The sequence below is a fragment of the Mus caroli genome, unplaced genomic scaffold (assembly GCF_978045245.1).
Source record: "Mus caroli unplaced genomic scaffold, Mus_caroli_1 scaffold_9, whole genome shotgun sequence".
Classification (NCBI taxonomy): domain Eukaryota; kingdom Metazoa; phylum Chordata; class Mammalia; order Rodentia; family Muridae; genus Mus; species Mus caroli.
Window position 1 is genome coordinate 79,530,874 of NW_028227264.1, and position 19,739 is coordinate 79,550,612.

The following is a 19,739-nucleotide window of genomic DNA, read 5'->3' on the forward strand; positions in this document are numbered from 1 at the left end:
TCTGCTCTTCCAGGGGTCCTGAGTTCAATACACAGCAACTACATGGTGGCTCACAACCATCTGTAATGGGGTCTAGTGCCCTCTTCTGGTGTGTCTGAAGAGAGCAATAGTGGTGTACTCATATGCATAAAAATAAATAAATAAATCTTAAAAAAAAAAAGATGTTGTAGCTTAGCAACAGAGTGCAACCAATGTCTACAGGCTCTGAAGTCAGACAGTGAAACGTGGTAAAAATTAAAGGGTGGAGAGATGGAGAGATGGTTCAGCAATTAACAGAGCTTGCTGTTCTTGCAGAGGACCTAAGTTGGATTCACAGCACCCATGTTCAGTGGCTCACAACTACCTCTAACTCCAGCTCCAGGAGATCCAATGACCTCACCTGCCTCTGCAGGCACCTACACACACAACAGACACACAGATACACAAATATACACATAAGAAAAAGTAATCTTTAAAATATATATATGGAGGCTGGAGAGATGGCTCAGCAGTTAAGAGCACTGTCTGCTCTTCCTGAGTTCAATTCCCAGCAATCACATGATGGCTCACAACCATCTGTAATGGGATGCCCTCTTCTGGTGTGTTTGAAGAGAGCAACAGTACTGACATACATAAAATAAGTCTTTTTTAAAATTAATATATATATGGATACACTAATACTAAAAAGACAAAAATTGGGCTGGTGAGATGGCTCAGTGGGTAAGAGCACCCGACTGCTCTTCCAAAGGTCCAGAGTTCAAATCCCAGCAACCACATGGTGGCTCACAACCATCCACAGCGAGATTTGGCGCCCTCTTCTGGAGTGTCTGAAGACAGCTACAGTGTACTTACATATAATAAATAAATAAATCTTTTTAAAAAAAAAAAAAAAAAGACAAAAATTCATTGGGCATGATACTGTACACCCACAATCTCAGCACTGGGGAAGCAGAGGCAGCTGAGTGCCTGTGAGTTCAAGACCAGACTGATCTACAGAGTGAGTTGTTGGCCTGTCAAAGTTACAGAGTAACATCAGCTCAAAGGGGCTGCAGAGATACAGCAGAAGAGGTCTTGCTGATCTTCTAGAGGACCTGGGTTTAATTCCCTGTACAGACTTGAGGCTCTGCACCATCCACAGCCATGTGCTACCACACCTGGCAATAAATCTTTTTTAAAAAAAAAAAGATCATCTCAAGCTGGGCAGTGGTGGCATATGCCTTTGATGCCAGCACTCTGGAGGCAGAGACAGGCAAATCTCTGTGAGTTAAAGGCCAGCCTAGTCTACAGAGTGAGTTCCAGGACAGCCAGGGCTACACACAGAAACCCTGTTTCAGTTTTTAAAAAAGGATCATCCCAAAAACAAACCAAAACCCCACAAAACTTCCAGAGTGCACACCCTGCATTTTTTAAGTACTTGTAAGGCAGAAGGATTATTACAACTCCCAGTGTCACACAGTGAGACCTAAGTCAACCGGAATGTAGAGCAGAGAATGGTCACTGCAACTTGTGCTACAAGGTTGGCAGAAGGCTCTGCACTACACCAGCACCTCCACAAGAGCAAGTACCTGCAGTCTACAATGAGCCCAACAATGCACAGGAACTTGAAGGTGTCCCTGAGGAGGGACAGAGGACCCAAGCGGTCTCAGTGTATCTTGTACAGACTGGCCAGCCATGGTGGGAGAGATGGCTCAGCAGTTAAAGGTAGAGTCACAACCAAAATCTTAGAATGGCCGAGCAGTCAGCAGCAGGAGCCACATAGAAGCTGAGGGCTTGGAGGACTTTCTGTGCCTGCCTAGCTCTGCACTACTGAAAGAGCTTTCTGCAGTCTACATGCAAGACAGCACAATGAAACTCAGTATCAAATGTAATACACACCAATTTTTAAAAAGCACCTCCACCATTACCCCACAGACACCTGTGGGACAGGCACAGTCTATGTACACGGATTCCCAATGAAGATTTGAGACTTGCGGGATGGGAAGGTAGGGGACGTGAAGAGCAAAACGTAACAGAGGCCTGAGGCCCTGGGCACACACACCCTAAAATCAGTAATCCCAGCACTAAGACTGAGGCAGGAGTACCATGAGCTTCAAGCCCGCCCAGGTTATGTCCCTAGCTAGAGTCTGTTTCAGGTACTCAAACTAGAATGTGACCTGTCCCCAGGGTCCTAGAACAGCTGCCCAGGGAACATTCTCTGTACGGGAAGGCAAGAGGGGAACGTGGAAGCCCTTTTGAGAGCAAAGAGGGCCACAGTACAAAGGAAATATCGTGTAGGGCAGTCCACACCCAGCAAAACGCAGGCCAACCAGCTATTTCAACTGAAGTAACAGCCAGGGAGAGCAGGGAGGGTACAAACCACACCAGGTAGGGTAGAAGGGATGAAGGCTACAGAGAAATGACTGTCCCAGCTAGGGACAGGCCCCCTCTTTCAGCATGGCCTTCCAGCCCAGGAGGAGGCCTGCGTCTTTCTACTGAGCCAGGCACTAAGCAGCCACTCTATCACGTCTTCCTTAATCTAGGTCACAGGCTGTGGGGAGGAAAGGAAGCAGCGCTTGTAGTCTCAGTGTAACTTCTGGAAAAATCGCTTCCACACCCTGACTTCTGCCTTCTTTGAGCTTCCAGTTTTGAAGTCAGGCTTCCCCATTTCAAGACGCCCCTAGGTCCTGCACACACTAACAGTTCAGGGGATCTGGGGCAGGGAAACCTGGCAGGGTTCCCAAGGAAGCCCAAGACAGCCACCCGGACCTGTAGTTTCCTGACAAGGGGATTTCTCCATGGGAGACACGTAGACCTATGACAGGATTTTTCTGTGAGGGTCCCCGATTCCTCCATATGGAATCCAGAAACAAGCTCAAGTGAGAGAACCTTTGCCTAAGTGAATCTTCTTCAAGAAGGTAAACTCAGGTTCAAGCAGTGGCATCCAACTGCAAGACCTAAAACGCTGAGGCCTTTAGGACAGCGATTGCTCCAAGTGGACAATTTCGAGGTTCAGGGAGTGGCCCCCAGTTACAACAGACGAGACACCTGAGCCATTTTGGACAGCGCCTGTTTCAAGCTGCTGGGGGTAAACTGAGGCCAGGGGAAGGAGAGGCTGTGCAGAGCCGCAGCTCCAGAACAGGCAGGACGGGAAAGGCGATGGGGTCGAGGAAGACGGCTCCACGGCGGGCCAGAGGCAATGGGGGGAAAGCCGGGCAGCCCCGCTCCGCGCCGGCTCACCTCGTCTTCCTTGTGGTTGCGGATGCCGCGGACCAGATCCTGCAGGTTCTTGTCGAACATGCGGTCGATACTGCCCTTGACCATCTTGAGGGCCATCGCGGCGGCCCGTGGGCTGTGGCCTCCGAGGGAAACGCCGCTACCGCGGCCTTAGAAGGTGCGGGGACCCGGCGACCGCACCTCAGGCGACCGCCCCGCTGTGTTTCCGGCCGCCGCGGAGGGGACGCCGTGGAGGCCAGAGCGACGGCTGTAGCCGGAGAGCAGTCTGAGGAGAAGGGGCAGCCAGTAAGCCTCCCGCTTCCACAGACCCTTCCCAGCTCAGGGCCGCTCGCAAATGGCGGCCAAGATGGCGGTGGGTCAGCTGACGGAGAGCCTCAGCCTCCCGGAAGCCCCGCCTCACCGAAAAGCCCAGCCCCACACTTCAGTTTCCTTGACAACCACACACCACCCAATAGGAAAGCAGACACCACCCTTTGACGCCTGGCAGCCCACCCCTTCCTCTGCAATGCCTTGCAGCCTCATTGGTGAGCAAGAACTCCACAGACGTCCTAACCACGCCCCTAAGGGAAAAGCGCGAGCAGGTCTCCCCACTCGCGAATTGACAGCAGTGGGCGTGGTCTGATCTGGTGTGGGCGTGGCTAGAGGAGGGCGGAGCTCCACGTGGAGCTTTTTCTGCAAGGTCCTGGGGAAATATACCCAGCCCAGCCTTTTCTGAATTTAAGTGGTGACTTGGGAACCAGTGTCAGGAGTCAATCACACCAGCAATCCAACTGGCCGGCCTGTGCTAAATGAAACCCTATCTGTAAAGACCAGCACAAGGCTTGGATGGTGAACACCATACAGGAGAAACTGGTGGGCAAGTGAGTTTGCTGGAGATGGTCCACCGTTTTGCACAGGTGTGATGCATGTTCCTAGAGAGGCACTGCCCTGGAGGCGTTCGTCTCTGGATTACCTCTTGCTGCTGCAGTGCCTCCTCATGTTTTTCATTGCTATATGCCTCCTGTATCTAGTACGATATGAATGGGCGCAGGGAGACCCTCACTGCCTATAGTCTGCTGTGGTTGCTTATTGGAAGACAGCCCACTCTATTGGGCAATTTTCCTGCAGATTAATATAAAGATGAACTTTCATAAAATAGATGAATTAATGATTTTATAGAATTTCTTATTTGATTAAAATAGTTTTAAGATGTTAGGGTAGCTGATAGAAAGTTTAAAGAGATGGTTTAAATTGTTTTGCCAGAAAGATATAGTAAGGTTAGCATTAAGCATAGAATGTGTCCCTTCCTTTGGCTGCAAACGTTAAATAAGGAGCACAGTGAGCTTCCGTGTGTTACAAGCACGTAATTGTACTTGAAAGACAAAATAGGCTTGGGACTAATTAGTGATCAAAGAAGACATTCATTCTAGGTTAGGTCCGAGTTCCTGGATCATGTGATCCAAGAATGTGGTCCCATGTTTAGAGTAAATAATTATACTATAAGAGTAGAGAATAGGTAATTAGCCAGTTTAGCTGAACATATTATTCAAAAATAATATGGAAGACAGATTACCTGTTTCTTTTGTTTGTTTGTTTGGTTGGTTGGTTTTGCTTTTTCGAGACAGAGTTTCTCTGTATAGCCCTGGCTGTCCTGGAACTCACTTTGTAGACAAGGTTGGCTTTGAACTCAGAAACCCACCTACCTCTGCCTCCCGAGTGCTGGGATTAAAGGCATGCGCCACCATGCCCGGCCCAAGGCAACTCTTATAAGGACAATATTTAACTGGGGCTGGTTTACAGTTTAGATCATTATCATCATGGTGGGAAGCATGGCAGCATCCAGGCAGACATAGTGCTGGAGAAGGAGCTGAGAATACTTACTACATCTTGATCCCAAAACAGCCAGGAAAAGACTCTCTTTGCACTGGGTGGAGCTTGAGCAGAGGACCTCAAAGCCCGCCCCCAGAGTGACACACTTCCTACCAAGTCATGTCTAGTCCAGCAGGGCCACGCCTCCCAACAGTGCCACTTCCCATGGGTCAAGCACATTCAAACCATTACAGGCATCAGGTGCAAGCATGCATGGGGCAGGGGACATCACCTTCATTATGCTTTGAATTCTGTGACAAACACCATGACTAAATCACCTTATAGAAGAAACCATTTTTCAGAAGGCTCGAGTCCATGAAGGCAGAGCACAGCACAGGGACAGCTGAGAGCTCATGTCTGAGCTACAAACAAAAAGGAGAGAGAGAGAGAGCAGAATGGGGAGAGTCTTTGTTTTATTTTGGTTTTTTGTTGTTGACATTGTTGTTGTTTTGAGACAGGGTCTCTCTGTGTAACAGTCCTGGCTGTCTTGGAACTTACTATGTAGATCAGGCTGACCTCAAACTCACAGAGATCCACCTGCCTCTGCCTCCTGAGTGGGATTAAAGGTGTGTGCCACCACAGCAGGTTGTGAGAACCGTCAAAGCCCTTCCTCTGTGTGACAGACCTCCTCCAACAAGGCTACACTACCTCATCCTTCCCAAATAATCCCAGAAAGCAGGGGCCAGGCACTCAAGCATAGGCATATATGACAGCCATTCTCATCCAAATCACCACAGCCATACACAGGCACATACATATCTGTACACCTAAACAGCAATGAAAATGAAAAAATAACAAAAACGAATATCAATAGGGGGCTGGAGAGATGCTCTTCCAGAGGTCCTGAGTTTAATTTCCAGCAACCACATGGTGGCTCACAACCATCCGTAACGAGATCTGACTCCCTCTTCTGTAGTGTCTGCTGAAGACAGCTACAGTGTACTTACATATAATCAATAAATAAATCTTTAAAAAAAAAAAACAGGACAGCTTTTACAGAAGTGTGAAGTTTGATCACCAATGCCACCAGAGCAGTAGGCTCACAGCTTCTTATTAACTCCAGTTCCAGGAAATTAAACTCCCTTTGTTGGCCTCCGTGAGGAATTACACACCATAGTGCACATAAAATCCCTGTGCTTGATAGCACTCAGTGCTCTTCCTGAGGATCCAGAGTCAATTTCCAGATCCCAGTGGAGGCTCACAACTGTGTGACTGCAGTTCCAGGGGACCCAAGCCCTCTTCTGGCTTCCACAGCCAACAGGAGAACACGGAGATGTGGATATACGTGCCGGCAAAACACTTACACACAGATAAATAGATAAATAAATAAATAAATAAATAGTAAAATTTTTAAGTAGTATTTTATACATTTTAGCTAGGCAAAGGACCACGGAGGTCCCAGCCTGATTGACATACTGAATTTCAGGGCACAGTGCTCAACAGAGAGACAGTGTCTCAGTCAGGTGAGCATGGGGGTGTGGTGGCTCAGGAGGCCAAGGCAAGAAGATCAGAGACTGCAACACACAATAGACAAAATAAGAAAGGCCAGGTGAAAACGTTAGCCTGCCATCCAATCACTGAAGAGATGCAGACAGGAGGATTGGAAGTTTGGGTTTTATTTGGGCTGCAAGGTGAATTTAAGGCCAGCCTGAACTACCTGAGACTAAATTAAGACAGGTATGATGGCCCGGGCCTGTCATCTGCCCTGGGAGGCAGAGGCAAGGAGTCTCAGTGGATTTGAGGCCAGCCTGGTACATAATGACTTAGGTCAGCCTCAGCTACATAGAGACACACTGTGGAATCAGAGGGTGTGCCCAGCAGGCAGTAGTCTTGGGTTCCACCCAAGGGAAAGGGAAACTTCTGGTTTCTGTGGAAAGTCAGTTATGTCAAATGATGGTTTGCTGGGGCTCACAGGTGCTATAGCAGACACATGAAAGAATGCATGATAAAGGAGTATAAATATGACCCCACAGCCAGTGGGGCTCAAGCATTGGTTTGCTTTGCTCTGCCTTGCTATCCTTGGCTAAGGACACACATGTCTTGGTTCACCTTACATTGAGTTGCTGAGGCCTGCTTGTGGTGATACCAAGGAGAAACTTGCCAAAGAATTTCTGTCTTTCTTTTCTTTTCTTTCTTTTCTTTTCTGTTTTCTTTCTTTCTTTCTTTCTTTCTTTCTTTCTTTTTGGGGGGGTTGGTTTTTTGAGACAGGATTTCTCTGTATAGCCCTGGCTGTCCTGGAACTCACTTTGTAGACCAGATGGCCTCGAACTCAGAGATTTGCCTGCCTCTGCCTCCTGAGTGCTGGGATTAAAGGCGTGCACCACCACGCCCGGCTGCCAAAGAATTTCTTAAGCGGTTTCTGCAGCTTCTGTGGCCTCATGCCGGTTGGGGAGCCTTACAGTTTCTTCTGGATTGAACTGGCCTTGCTGGTTCATGTGTGATGCTGGCCGAGAGGACTGGGCTGCAGCTGCTGATTCACATTTGGTGTTTTGCTAAGGGACTGGACTGCTGATATTCTAACAAGATTGGACTTGCCCCCAAAGAACTGTTTCTAAACAGTTCTCAATGAAGAAGCAGGGGAATAGTTCAGGCCAGCCTGGGCTACCTGACACACCAAAACAAACAAACAAAGCCATTGGGGTTACTTGAAGGCAGAAGAGCTTTTGACAGACCAATCTGACAGCACTGGGACTTCAGGAACTAGCACGTTCCTCAGTGTGGCCAGCAGAGGGCAGTGCTTACCAGGCACAGAGGTGCAGCAGCCTGAGCTGGAGGACCTGGCCAGAGATTCAAGACTGTGTTATTAATCACACGGAATACCTTCACTTATTCATAAGCAGTCCTTCCACCTCCCCACCCAAAATCTATGTACCCTGCCGGGTGTGGTGGCGCACACCTTTAATCCCAGCACTCAGGAAGCAGAGGCAGGCGGGTTTCTGAGTTTGAGGCCAGCCTGGTCTACAAAGTGAGTTCCAGGACAGCCAGGGCTTCACAGAGAAACCCTGTCTCGAACCCCCGCCCCCCCCAAAAAAACTAAATAAATAAAATAAAATAAAATCTATGTACTCAATCTATCCATCCACTCACCCACCCATCCACCCATCCATCCATCCACCCATCCATCCATCCACCCACCCACCCACCCACCCATCCATTCACTCAACAACATACTAAGAATCTACTGTATTCCTACTTTAGCAATGAACAAAGATCAAGGAGACATTTAGAGAAAGAAGAAAGTTCTGAGAAAAGCAGGCAAGCAGACATGGAAACAAAGTGAAGTTCAGAGAGGCTCAGGAGTGGTGACAAAACCCAGACTCAAGCTTGTCCAGGATGGACAATGTCCTGGGTTCAAGTTCAAGCAGAAAACAAACAAAACCAGCTCAGCCTGTGAAGGAGCAGTGAGGGAGTAAGGGGGTATGCAAGCTGATGAGATACACTGGCTAGCAGGGGCCACAGGAGCCACAGCTTCACAGGAGCTTCTCTGTGGGTGGGAGGTCACGGTGGCGTACTCAGCAAGTTTCAGGTCCACCAGAGCAGCATAGTGAGCCCCTGTCTCAAAGCAACAAAAACAAAGGAATTCCTAGAGGAGGACTCTGAAGAGATGGCTCAGCAGTTAAGAACATTTGAAACTTTTCCAGAGGACAGAGATTCAATTCCCAGTACCCACATGGTGGTTCACAACCACATATAACTCCAGATCCAGGGGATCCAAGTCCTTCTGACCACCATGGACCCCAGACGCACACAGATGTACATGCAGATAGAACACACGTGCACATAAAATAAATAAATCGAAGAGAAAATACAAAGCAGGTTAAATGTAACCATCTTCCCATTTAAAAAGTCCCTGATGCCTCTCGCCCCTGGAGAAAAAAGCCCCTGAGGTCCTCTGGTATTTCCCTGGCCCAGGAGCCCCTTTAAGAGGCGGTGTGGATGAAGGAAGCCTCCCACAGAGAGCGTCTGGAGCTCTCCTTGGTGCTGAAATTCCTTTGCTCTGGTCTCCCCACTGAAAGCATCCATCCCTCCCACCCCCAAGGAACTTGCAAATTCCTGTTTCCTAAGGATTCTCAGCGACAACCCAAGATTTGCTGTGCATGCGTGTACAAGTGTCCACGTGTGAAGGTCAGAGTTCAACCTTGGATCTGGTTCCTCAAATCACATCCAGCTCTTGAACTCCTGGGTCAGACTTGGCTGGCTGGCTGGCCCCAGGGATTCCAGGAATCCTCCTGTCTCGGCCTCCTTAACTCTGAGATCGATTACAAGTGTGCACCACTATTTCTGGGCCTGTTGTGGGTTCTGAAGATCAAACTCTGACCCTCAAGCCTGCATGGTGGGCACTTTACCACCTGAGCCATGTCCCTAGCTCTCTGGGATTTGATTATTTAAAAAAAATTTAAAAAGAAAAAATCAGGTGTAGTGAGTGTTGAATGCCATTAATCCCAGCACTCCAAAGCAGATCTCTGTAAGTTCAGGGCCAGCCTGATTTATGTAGTGAGTTCCAGGACAGCTAGGACTACACAGAGAAACCCTGACTCAAAACAAATACTTTATTTTATTTATTTATTTATTGGTTTTTTGAGACAGGGTTTCTCTGTATAGCCCTGGCTGTCCTGGAACTCACTTTGTAGACCAGGCTGGCCTCGAATTCAGAAATCTGCCTGCCTCTGCCTCCCGAGTGCTGGGATTAAAGGCGTGCGCCACCACACCTGGCAAACAAATACTTTAAAACAACTCTTCATTACATTTATTTATTTATTTATTTATTTATGGTGTGCATGCTTGCTTGTGTGCATGTGGAGGTCAGTTCTTTCCTATCCATTGCCAGGGTCTCAGCATGCCAGCATTGCCATTGGTCAGACTCCAGCATGCCAGCAACAGCTCTACCTAAAGCATCTCTGTAGCCTTGGTTGGTTTTGTTCTGGGTAAGTTACATCAACTTGAGACAGCTAGAGTCATCTTGGAAGATAGAACATCGACTGGGTAAAGGCCCTAACCAGATTGATCCCTAGGCCATTTTCTTGGCCGAGGTCCAGTAGAGTGAGCAGGCCATGGGGGCAAGCCAGTCTGTAGTCCTCCTCCATTGCCTATGCCCCAGGTCCTGCCTGCCTCCAGGTTCCAGGCCTGAATTCTCTTGGTGATGCACTACACCTGCAGGATGAAATAAAGCTTCCGGTCCCAACACCTTTGCTCAGGGTATTTCAGGGTGGATTTTTAGTATGTTTATTTGTTTGTTTTGCTTTTTGTTTTGTTTTTGTTGTTGTTGTTTTGGTTTGTTTGTTTGTTTTTCAAGACAGGGTTTCTCTGTGTAGCTTTGGCTGTCCTGGAACTCACTCTGTAGACCAGGCTGGCCTTGAACTCAGAAATCTGCCTGCCCTGCTTCCAAGTACTGGGATTAAAAGTGTGTGCCGCCACTGCCCGGCATTAGTTTTTTGTTTGTTTGTTTGTTTGTTTGTTTGTTTAAGAATTATTCACTTTATATATGTGAGTACACTACAGACATCTTCAGACACACCAGAAGAGGGCATCAGATCCCATTACAGATGGTTGTGAGCCACCATGTGGTTTCTGGGAATTGAACTCAGGACCTCTGGAAGAGCAGTCAGTGCTCTTAACCTCTGAGCCATCTCTACACACACACACACACACACACACACACACACACAGAATTTTTTTTCCAAGACAGAATCTCTGTGTAGCCCTGGCAATCCTGGAGCTTGCTCTGTAGACTAGGCTGGCCTTGAACTCACAGAGATCAGCCTGCCTGTCTCCAGAGTGCTGGGATTAAAGGCGTGTGCCATCACTCCTGGCCTATTTTCTGTTCTTTAAACAGTTTATTTACTCTGTATGTGTGCGTTTGCGTGTGCCTGCAGGTGCATATACGGGTGGGCAGGGCATGGAGGTCAGAGGATAGCCTAGGCTATGATCCCCAGAGGATAGCCTGGGCTGTGATCCTCGGGACTGCTGCCTACTCCTTTTGAGCCAGTTTCTCCTAGCCTGGAACTCATCAATTAGACTAGGCTGGCTCCTGTCTGTGCTTTTCCAGTTCCTGAATTCCAGGGGCCACCACCCCAGGGCTGGCACCAGGGCATGCCACCACCCTAGGCCTGGCACTTGTGTGTGGGCACCAGGAATAAAACAGGATTCTTATCTTTGAAGGCAAACTCCTCACCAACTGAGCCATTCCTCTGGCCCTTTTCTTCTTTCTTTATGAAAGTATGTGTGTTCAATGTGTATGGAGGTCTGAGCTTCAAGTCCTGCGTCTCCCTCCATCTCTCTCCACCTTAGACACGGACATGAGGTCCCTCTTTAAAAAAAATAATAATAATAATAGGGCTGGTGAGATGGCTCAGTGGGTAAGAGCACCCGACTGCTCTTCCGAAGATCCGAAGTTCAAATCCCAGCAACCACATGGTGGCTCACAACCACCCGTAATGAGATCTGATGCCCTCTTCTGGTGTGTCTGGGGACAGCTATAGTGTACTTACATATAATAAATAAATAAATCTTTAAAAAAATAGAAAAAGAAAGAAAAGAAAAGAAGAAAAAAAAAGATGTATTTAATATATGAGTGCTCTATCTCCGGCATGACAGAAGAGGGCAGCAGATATCCTTGTAGATGGTTGTGAGCCACTATGTGGTTGCTGGGAATTGAACTCAGCAACTCTGGAAGAGCAGCAAGTGCTCTTTACCGATCTTATCAGTCATCTCCCAACTGCTCTGCCTTCACCTCCCAGTGCAGGGGTGGGTGAGAGGCTAGTTCACCACACCCCGTTTATGAGAGTTGTTCCGGCGATGCAGCTCAGTGCTTCCCACGTTCCAGGTCAGCTCTCCACCCACTTATCCCATATCTGGTGTTGGTCTGGAACTTAAACTCCCCACTCTTAAGAGTACTTGGGAGTCCAGGCACAGTGCTGGCTGGGAGGGAGTGGCCGATGGCAAACCCCCGGCTTCCTCGGCTATTACTCAGACTTCCAGAAATAGAGCCCAGTGCGCACACATATAGAAACGGAGGTTATTTTAAGATGTGACTCACAGGATCCTGTGGGCTCTCAGCCCAAAATTAGCAGAACCGGCCAGCAGCCTTGAAACCAAGAAGGTGCAGGAAGCCGCAGAGGAACTTCTAAGACAGAGGCTGGGGATGTGGGGAGACTTCCCGCTCCTTCTGGAGCCACGGTGTGGCGAGGGGACTTCCCCCTCCCTCTGGACCTAGGCTTTCTCTTGCTTCTTTTGGGTGATGAGCTGAGTTTGGTAACAAAAAGTAAAAGGATATCTGGGCACGGGTGGGGTGTCTTCTTGAGGTCCTGAGCATACATACCCCTCACATCCCAGCCTCCTCGTGCCCGCATGGAACCCTCCATATCCCAGCACATAATCCTTCAAATTCCAGCACTTGGGGTGCCGGAAGGCGATGAGTTAAAACGTTCCTGGGCAATATATATATATATATAGATAGATACTAAATCTTAAGCTCCCGTGTAGAACCCCCAGTGAGGGAGGGGCTGGGAGTGTGGACAGGGCTGGAACTCTATCTAGAATCCTCCAATGAGGGGTTGGGGCGTGGTTAGAGGTGAGCCCTGCCTCCTGGGGGGTGGGAGGGAGGGAAACCGGTGGAGTGGGGGCGTGGTCAGGGGTGGAGCCTCGCCTAGAATCCTCTGTGAGGGACTGGGGGTATGTTTGGCAAGGAAGTGCTTGGCCATAGCTTCCAGGAGGCACCAGGCTATGTCCTATTAGCTCTAGCAATGAAAGCGTGAGAGACCTGGGAAATTCTCTCCACTACCACTGAAGTTGGGACATTGTCTTTTTTTTTTGTTTTTTCGAGACAGGGTTTCTCTATATAGCTCTGGCTGTCCTGGAACTCACTTTGTAGACCAGGCTGGCCTCGAACTCAGAAATCCGCCTGCCTCTGCCTCCCGAGTGCTGGGATTAAAGGCGTGCGCCACCACGCCGGGCTGGGACATTGTCTTGTAGGGAAAGATGAGCCTCACTCTGGACAACACAAGGAGAAAGTAATAGCCACAAGACACGGAGAAGGGCCCTGTGTAGGAATCCCCTAGAGTGAGTAACAGATTGGCCTTCTCTCTAAAGGGGGTGAGGAAGTAGGTCAGATATAAAGAACGTTCACAGTCTGTCACTGCAGCAGCAGGCTGGGGTGCTGCTGGTCAAGGTCTGCTCTTAGACTAGCTTAGTTGGACAGTATTTGCTCAAGTTCATTTCCTTAACCGAGCAAAAAGAAAAGGCGTTCAAGGTCATTCTGGCCTACAGAAGACTGTCTCAAGAACACCACCACCACCACCAAGCCAAAGCCGAAGCAGAATGGGCATGGTGCCTCCCTAGGGCTTTATCTCAGCACTCGGGAGGCAGAGGCAGGCTGATCTCTGTGAGTTTAAGGCCAGCCTGGGCTACTTATCAACTCTTTTTTTATTTTTTTTCCAGACAGGGTTTCTCTGTATAGCCCTGGCTGTCCTGGAAATCACTCTGTAGAGCAGGCTGGCCTCGAACTCAGAAATCCACCTGTCTCTGCCTCCCAAGTGCTGGGATTAAAGATGCATGCCACCACTGCCCTGCACATATCAACTTTCAAAGCTACATAATGATCTTCTCTCAAAAAAAAAAAAATAGTAGAAGCCGCCGGGTGTGGTGGTGCACGCCTTTAATCCCAGCATTCAGGAGGCAGAGGCAGGCAGATTTCTGAGTTCGAGGATATCCTAGTCTACAAAGTGAGTTCCAAGACAGCCGGGGCTATACAGAGAAACCCTGTCTCGAAAAACCAAACCAAACCAAACCAAACCAAACCAAACCAAACTAAACTAAACTAAACCAAACCAAACCAAACCAAACCAAAAAACAAACAAACAAACAAAAACCGTAGAAGCCAAGAAATAAAAACGGTAGAGCAATCCAGGAAGAGCCAATGCAGACTTCTGCAAGGAAGGATAACCTCGGCTCAGGCCCAGGCTACCCACTTGCCTCTGCCTGTGTCCCAAGAGCCTTGTGTAACCTCTTGAGTGTCACCAAGCCTGGCAAGTGCAGTTTCTTGACCTGCTTACATCATATCAACTGTACTGGCAGGTTTTGTGTCAACTTGACACAGCTGGAGTTATCACAGAGAAAGGAGCTTCAGTTGGGGAAATGCCTCCATGAGATCCAGCTGTAAGGCATTTTCTCAATTAGTGATCAAGGGGGCAGGTCCCCTTATAAGTGGTGCCATCCCTGGGCTGGTAGTCTTGGATTCTATAAGAGAGCAAGCTGCAGCCAGGGCTACACAGAGAAGAGAAACCCTGTCTCAGAAAAAAAAATGTATTTAGAGAGAGAGAGAGAGAGAGAGAGAGAGAGAGAGAGAGAGAGAGAGAGCAAGTCGAGCAAGCCAGGGGAAGCAAGCCAGTAAAGACCACAACTCCATATCCTCTGCAACAACTCCTGCTTCCTGACCTGCCTGAGTTCCAGTCCTGACATCCTTTGGTGATTAACAGTAATGTGGAAAATGTAAGCTGAATAAACCCTTTCCTCCCCAACTTGCTTCTTGGTCATGATGTTTGTGCAGGAATAGAAACCCTGACTAAGACACCAAGCTACAGAGTCTTTTACCACATCATTTAAAGTTTTGGAACGAGGGCTCACTGAGTTGCCCAGGCTGGCCTGGAATTTACTTGGTAGCTCAGCATGGCTTCTAGCTCCGGATCCTTCTTTTTGGGGCTGGCAAGCGCTAGGATGAGGGGTGGGAGCCATCTCCCCTAGATTACATTCACTCCCATGTAGTCAGGAAGAGGAAAGCAGCTATCCAGAAGAGACTGGCGAGCTGTCACCAGCTCACCTCAAGGTAACTTTTTCTCAGAAGGTTTTGGGGGAGGGAACGTAAGTATTAGAAAGATCGGAACGGCCTCAGAAGGGAATAAGTTTGGCTCCTGACTCTGTAAAGTTCTGGGCAGGTCAGAGAATAACTTTGCTTTGCCCTCTTAATTGAGAGCCTCTGCCCTATAGGGTCCAATTTGACTGATGATTTATTAATTAACTTATTGCAGGGTCTTCTCTCTTATTTTATTTAAAGATTTATTTATTTAATGTGAGTACACTGTTGCCACCTTCAGACGCACCAGAAAAATGCATCAGATCCCATTACAGATGGTTGTTGTGAGCCACCATGTGGTTGCTGGGAATTAAACTCAGAATCTCTGGAAGTGCAGTCAGTGCTCTTAACTGCTAAGCCATCTCTCCAGTCCCTAGCAGGGTCTTCTTATGTAGCCCTGGTTAGCTTGAAGCTTGTTCTCTAGCTCAGGCTGGTCTCCAACTCAGAGAGATCCCTGCCTCTGCCTACTAACTGGGACCAATGGTGTGGGTTACCATCCTTGGCTATTTCATGTTTATAAGGCTTTAAAAAACTGTGTATGGAGCCGGGCTTGGTGGCGCACGCCTTTAATCTCAGCACTCGGGAGGCAGAGGCAGGTAGATTTCTGAGTTCGAGGCCAGCCTGGTCTACAAAGTGAGTTCCAGAACAGCCAGGGCTATACAGAGAAACCCTGTCTCGAAAAAACCAAACCAAACCAAACCAAACCAAAAAACTGTGTATGAATGTTTTGCATGAATATGTTTATGTACCACATGTGTGCCTGGTGCATGCTGAGGCCAGAAGGGGGCGCCAGAATCCTTGGAATTCCATCACAGATGGTTGTGAGCCATGTTGTGAGTGCTGGAAACTGAGTCTAGGTTCTCTAAAAGAGCAGCCAGCAGTCTTAGCTATGGAGGCATCTCTCTAGCCCATTTTATGTTTTTTAAAAAAATTTTTTTTTACATTTATTGATTTATTTATTATATGTAAGTACACTGTAGCTGTCTTCAGACACACCAGAAGAGGGCATCAGATCTCATTACGGGTGGATGTGAACCACCATGTGGTTGCTGGGATTTGAACTTCGGACCTTTGGAAGAGCAGTCGGGTGCTCTTATCCACTGAGCCATCTCACCAGCCCCCATTTTATGTTTTTTGTTTTGTTGTTAGGAATGACTTCACTCTGTAGCTCAAGAAGGCTTTGAATAGTGATCCCTTGCTTCAGTTTCCCAAGAGCTTGGATTACAGGTCATAGATATATGGCTTTGTTAATGAAACTGCATAGAAAGTTGGAGAATATCTTCAAAAAGAATGAAAAGAAGCTGGGCATGGTAGTATGCACCTTTAATCCCAACTCTCAGGAGGCAGAGGCAGGTGGGTTTTGGTAAATTCAATTCGAGGTCAGACTGGTCAACAGAATGAGTTCCAGGACAGCCAGGGACACCCTGTCTCAAAAAAAAAAAAAAAAAAAAGCATGTAAATAAACAATAAGCAGATAGGATAGAAAAGTGAAAAAATAGAAAAACTAAAGAAAGGGAAAAATTGAAAAATGAAAAAAAGAAAAGAAAAAGCCGGAAAAACAGAAAAAAAAATTGACGGGAAGGGAAGAGAAAGAAAAAGAACAGGAAATGGAAAGAAAAGAAAAAAGCAAAGCAAAGCGAAGGGACGCGAAGCAAGCCTGCACAACTGGGATTTGAACTTGACCCCGCCTGTTCTCTCTCGCTTTCCTCCGCAGGGTTTCCCCGGGTCCCCTCTTCCGGCTGGCGGCGACGTCGGAGGGCAACCGAGGACGTGCGTGCGCCCCTGCGTGCGTAACTGCGTGCGTCGGTCGGAGGAGGGCGAGTCCAAGGGGGCGTGGCGTGCGAGGGGTGGTGCGCGCGGCGCGGCGGGCGGAGGCTCTGGGCGCGCACCGCCTCTTGGCTCCCGGCCTCCCCCGCGCGCGCGCGCCGAGTGGTTCCGCCCGACCCCCCGGCTCATTGTGCCTTCTTCTCACGCCGGCCCAAGATGGCGGCGGCGCTAGACGCCCCGGCTCTGTGACTCCTACAAAGAGGGGAGCTGGGGCCACACGGGAGCGGCGGCCGAGGCACAGGCCGGGCCGTCTGTCTTCCGCCGTCCGTCCCGCGTTCGCCCGTGTCCGCCCGCCCGGCTTCCCGCCGGCTGCCCCGCCCCTCCCCCAACCGCCCGCCTAGCATGGTGCGGCGGCCGCGCGCGCCGACATGGGCGAGAAGCTGGAGCTGAGGCTCAAGTCGCCTGTGGGCGCCGAGCCCGCCGTCTACCCGTGGCCGCTGCCGGTCTACGTGAGTGTACTTGCGGAGAACGCGGGGGTAGGAGTCGTGGGGCTCCGCGGCGGCGGCGGGTTCTTGGCTGTTCCCGGCCCGCGCCCGCGCCTGCCGTTGCCCTGACGCGGCCGGTCGCGTTGTCGCCGCCGCCGCCGGCCCGGAGCCCCGCGTCTTCAGCCTTTGAGGACCTGAGTCTGGGCCGACCTTGTGGGCAGGGGTGTAGAGACTGGGAAGTCGGGGACGCCTTGCCTTTCGTGGCGACCTCTCATGTTGTCACCTCAAGTTGTCACCTCACGTGCCCTCTTCCAGTCGTCTGTTTCTTATCGTGCTGCCTTCTCCTATTGTCCCCTATGCCCTTTCACGTTGTCACCTTCTGATGTTGATGGGCAGGTGCTAAAAAGAACCCTAGGAAGTCAGGGAGGTTGGCCCTTGGGTTTGGGTTGTTCCCCCACGTCCGTGTAGTGGTAGGAGGGCTCCGAATAGTTGTTTCTTCATGTCAGGGGGCCCGGCTGAAAGAACCTGAGAAGTTAGAGAGGTTGTCATCTCAATTTGTACCTCATGTGTTGTTTGTTGGTGGATTGGCCTGGAGGTACAGTGGAATGCTGGAGCAGTTGTCTCTTAATGTTGGTGGCATGGCTAGAGGGGACTTAGGGAGTCTGGAGGTTGTCCTCTCATGCTGGTGGGCAGGGCTGGTGGGACTCTGCAAAGCTGGGGGTGCTATCCCCTAAAGTGGAAGTGCCAGAGGCAAGTGGGTTCTGAAGTCCAGGAGGGCCTGCGGAGGTCAGTGTCCTGTCCCCTGGTGGCCCTTTGTATGCTTTGAGTAGAAGATACAGCAGTGGGGTTCCCTGGTGCTGCTGAGTTCACATCCTCACTGGGGTCCCAGGGAACATGTGTGTCCTAGGATGCCCTTGCATCTGTCCTCTGCCTCTTCCCATTAGGCAGCCCTGTGTGCCCTTGAACATTCCCACAAGTGTCCACTCAACTCTCCTGAGGTCAGCAAGATGGCTCAGTAACAGAGTCTTATAATCTGAGTTCCATGTTTGGGACATGGGCAGAAGGGAGAGTATCAACTTCCACAAGTTTTCTGACCTCACTGTGTGCACAAACACAGCCACTCACAAATGTAATAGGAATTTTGAAATACCTGTTTGTGTGCATGCTGGTCATGGTGGCACACACATTTAATCCTGGCACTAGGCAGAGGCAGAGGCAGAGGCAGGAGGAGTCCTAACTAACCTGGCCTATATTGTGGGTTCCTGGTTGGTGGCCTGCCTACAAAGAGTCTGAGAAATTGGGGAGGCTTGTCCTTCTTCTCACCACGACTGAAAGGACTGTGGGAAATGGGAAAAGTTGTCCCCTGGTGTTGGTGGAGTCTGAGAGGTTGGGAAGTCCGGGAGGTTGTCTGGTGAGGCTGTCTGGAAGAGTGGAAGAGCGCACTCTTTAGTACTTTCCCATCTCAGAGTTGGCTGTTCTGACTAGCCACCCTTCGCAGGGCAGTTCTGTGAGTTGTGGTCATAGTCACAGCCGAGGTGCAGCCTACTTCAGCCACCTCAGCCTCCTCTCCACTGTCCTTCTGTCGTTTGCCTCCCACCTCCTTGGCTGTCACATTGTGTTCTCTGGTATCAGCTTTTTCCAGAAAGTCCAGGGAATGATCAGCAACTCTGCAGTGTTCACCCGGGAGAATGTGTCTGAGGCTTGCCCACCCATGCTGTCTTGAGGGCTTGAGGCTGCCCCTAGTTTTTCTTTTAGCTGGGCAGCATCCTTTGGGCAGGAAGCCAAGTTTGGTGATGGTTCTGCTAGTCATAGGATGCCTGTGCTGGCCCAGTGTTTTCTTTTTCTAGTGTTTCTTTGGTCTTGTTATATAGTGGCTGACCTGGAACTCATTCTGTAGCTCAGGCTGGCCTTGAACTTGCAGTGATATCCTGCTTCTGCCCCAAATGCTGATGCTGGTTGGGATGATGGACTTGTACCCCTGTGGGGTGTGTGGGGTGTGTGTGTGTGTGTGTGTGTGTGTTGGGGACGCGGGGAGTTTAGAACTCCAGACACCTGCAGTAGCCTTGTTCAAGCTGAAGCTGTCACTGGGGAGACCAAGAAATGGGCTGCTTGGTCTGTACTGAGTAGAGGCTGTATCCTCAAAGTTGTCATATATGCATTTGAAGGGTTAAAAAAAACCTACCACAACCTTGTTGGTGCCCATTTGAATGGTGCTTCTAGTTTGCCTCTGCCCTGTCCCCTGGTGATGAAGGCTGAAAGTTCACCCAGTGACGCTGACCCTCTCATGTGAATCAGGCCTTCAGTTGAGCCTGGCGGGAACTGGCTTTCCAGTGGCGGGTGGCTGGGAATGACCGCCCAGTGCCTTTCCCTTGCTGGCCCAGATCTCATTTGGCAAGGTTGGCTCTGCTGGCCCAGCCCTGCTCCTGATGTCTGCAGGCATTTTCCAGCTGTGGCTGTCATACTGCTCTCTATCCAGGAGCCAGCAGGTGGCAGGGTGGGGAGGGGGAGGGAGTGGGGGTGGTTAGCTCTCTCAAAGCCTGAGCAGAGACAGCAGCTCCACAGTGCCCTATTCTAGTACCATGTTCCATGGAGAGTTCTGC

General features: G+C 49.6%; 2 protein-coding genes across 5 annotated transcripts in view; one reads left to right on the top strand and one right to left on the bottom strand.

Annotated features, from left to right (window-relative positions):
• The window catches only part of Ap3d1 (adaptor related protein complex 3 subunit delta 1), a 37,269-nt gene extending 33,707 nt beyond the window's left edge, over positions 1-3,562 (bottom strand). For both annotated transcript variants that reach the window (XM_085843018.1, XM_021173740.3), the window contains exon 1: positions 3,196-3,562. In XM_085843018.1, coding sequence (XP_085699144.1) covers positions 3,196-3,291 — 96 coding nt within the window. In that variant the 5' untranslated portion in view covers positions 3,292-3,562. The remainder of the gene's footprint in view (positions 1-3,195) is intronic.
• A 13,093-nt stretch (positions 3,563-16,655) lies between these two features.
• Dot1l (DOT1 like histone lysine methyltransferase) overlaps positions 16,656-19,739 on the top strand; it is a 40,844-nt gene continuing 37,760 nt past the window's right edge. The window contains exon 1 of one of the 3 annotated variants that reach the window (XM_021173753.3): positions 16,656-17,163. In XM_021173753.3, the coding sequence (XP_021029412.1) occupies positions 17,083-17,163 (81 nt within the window). In that variant the 5' untranslated portion in view covers positions 16,656-17,082. The remainder of the gene's footprint in view (positions 17,164-19,739) is intronic. The other 2 variants (XM_029482391.2, XM_021173754.3) reach the window with 2 other exon arrangements.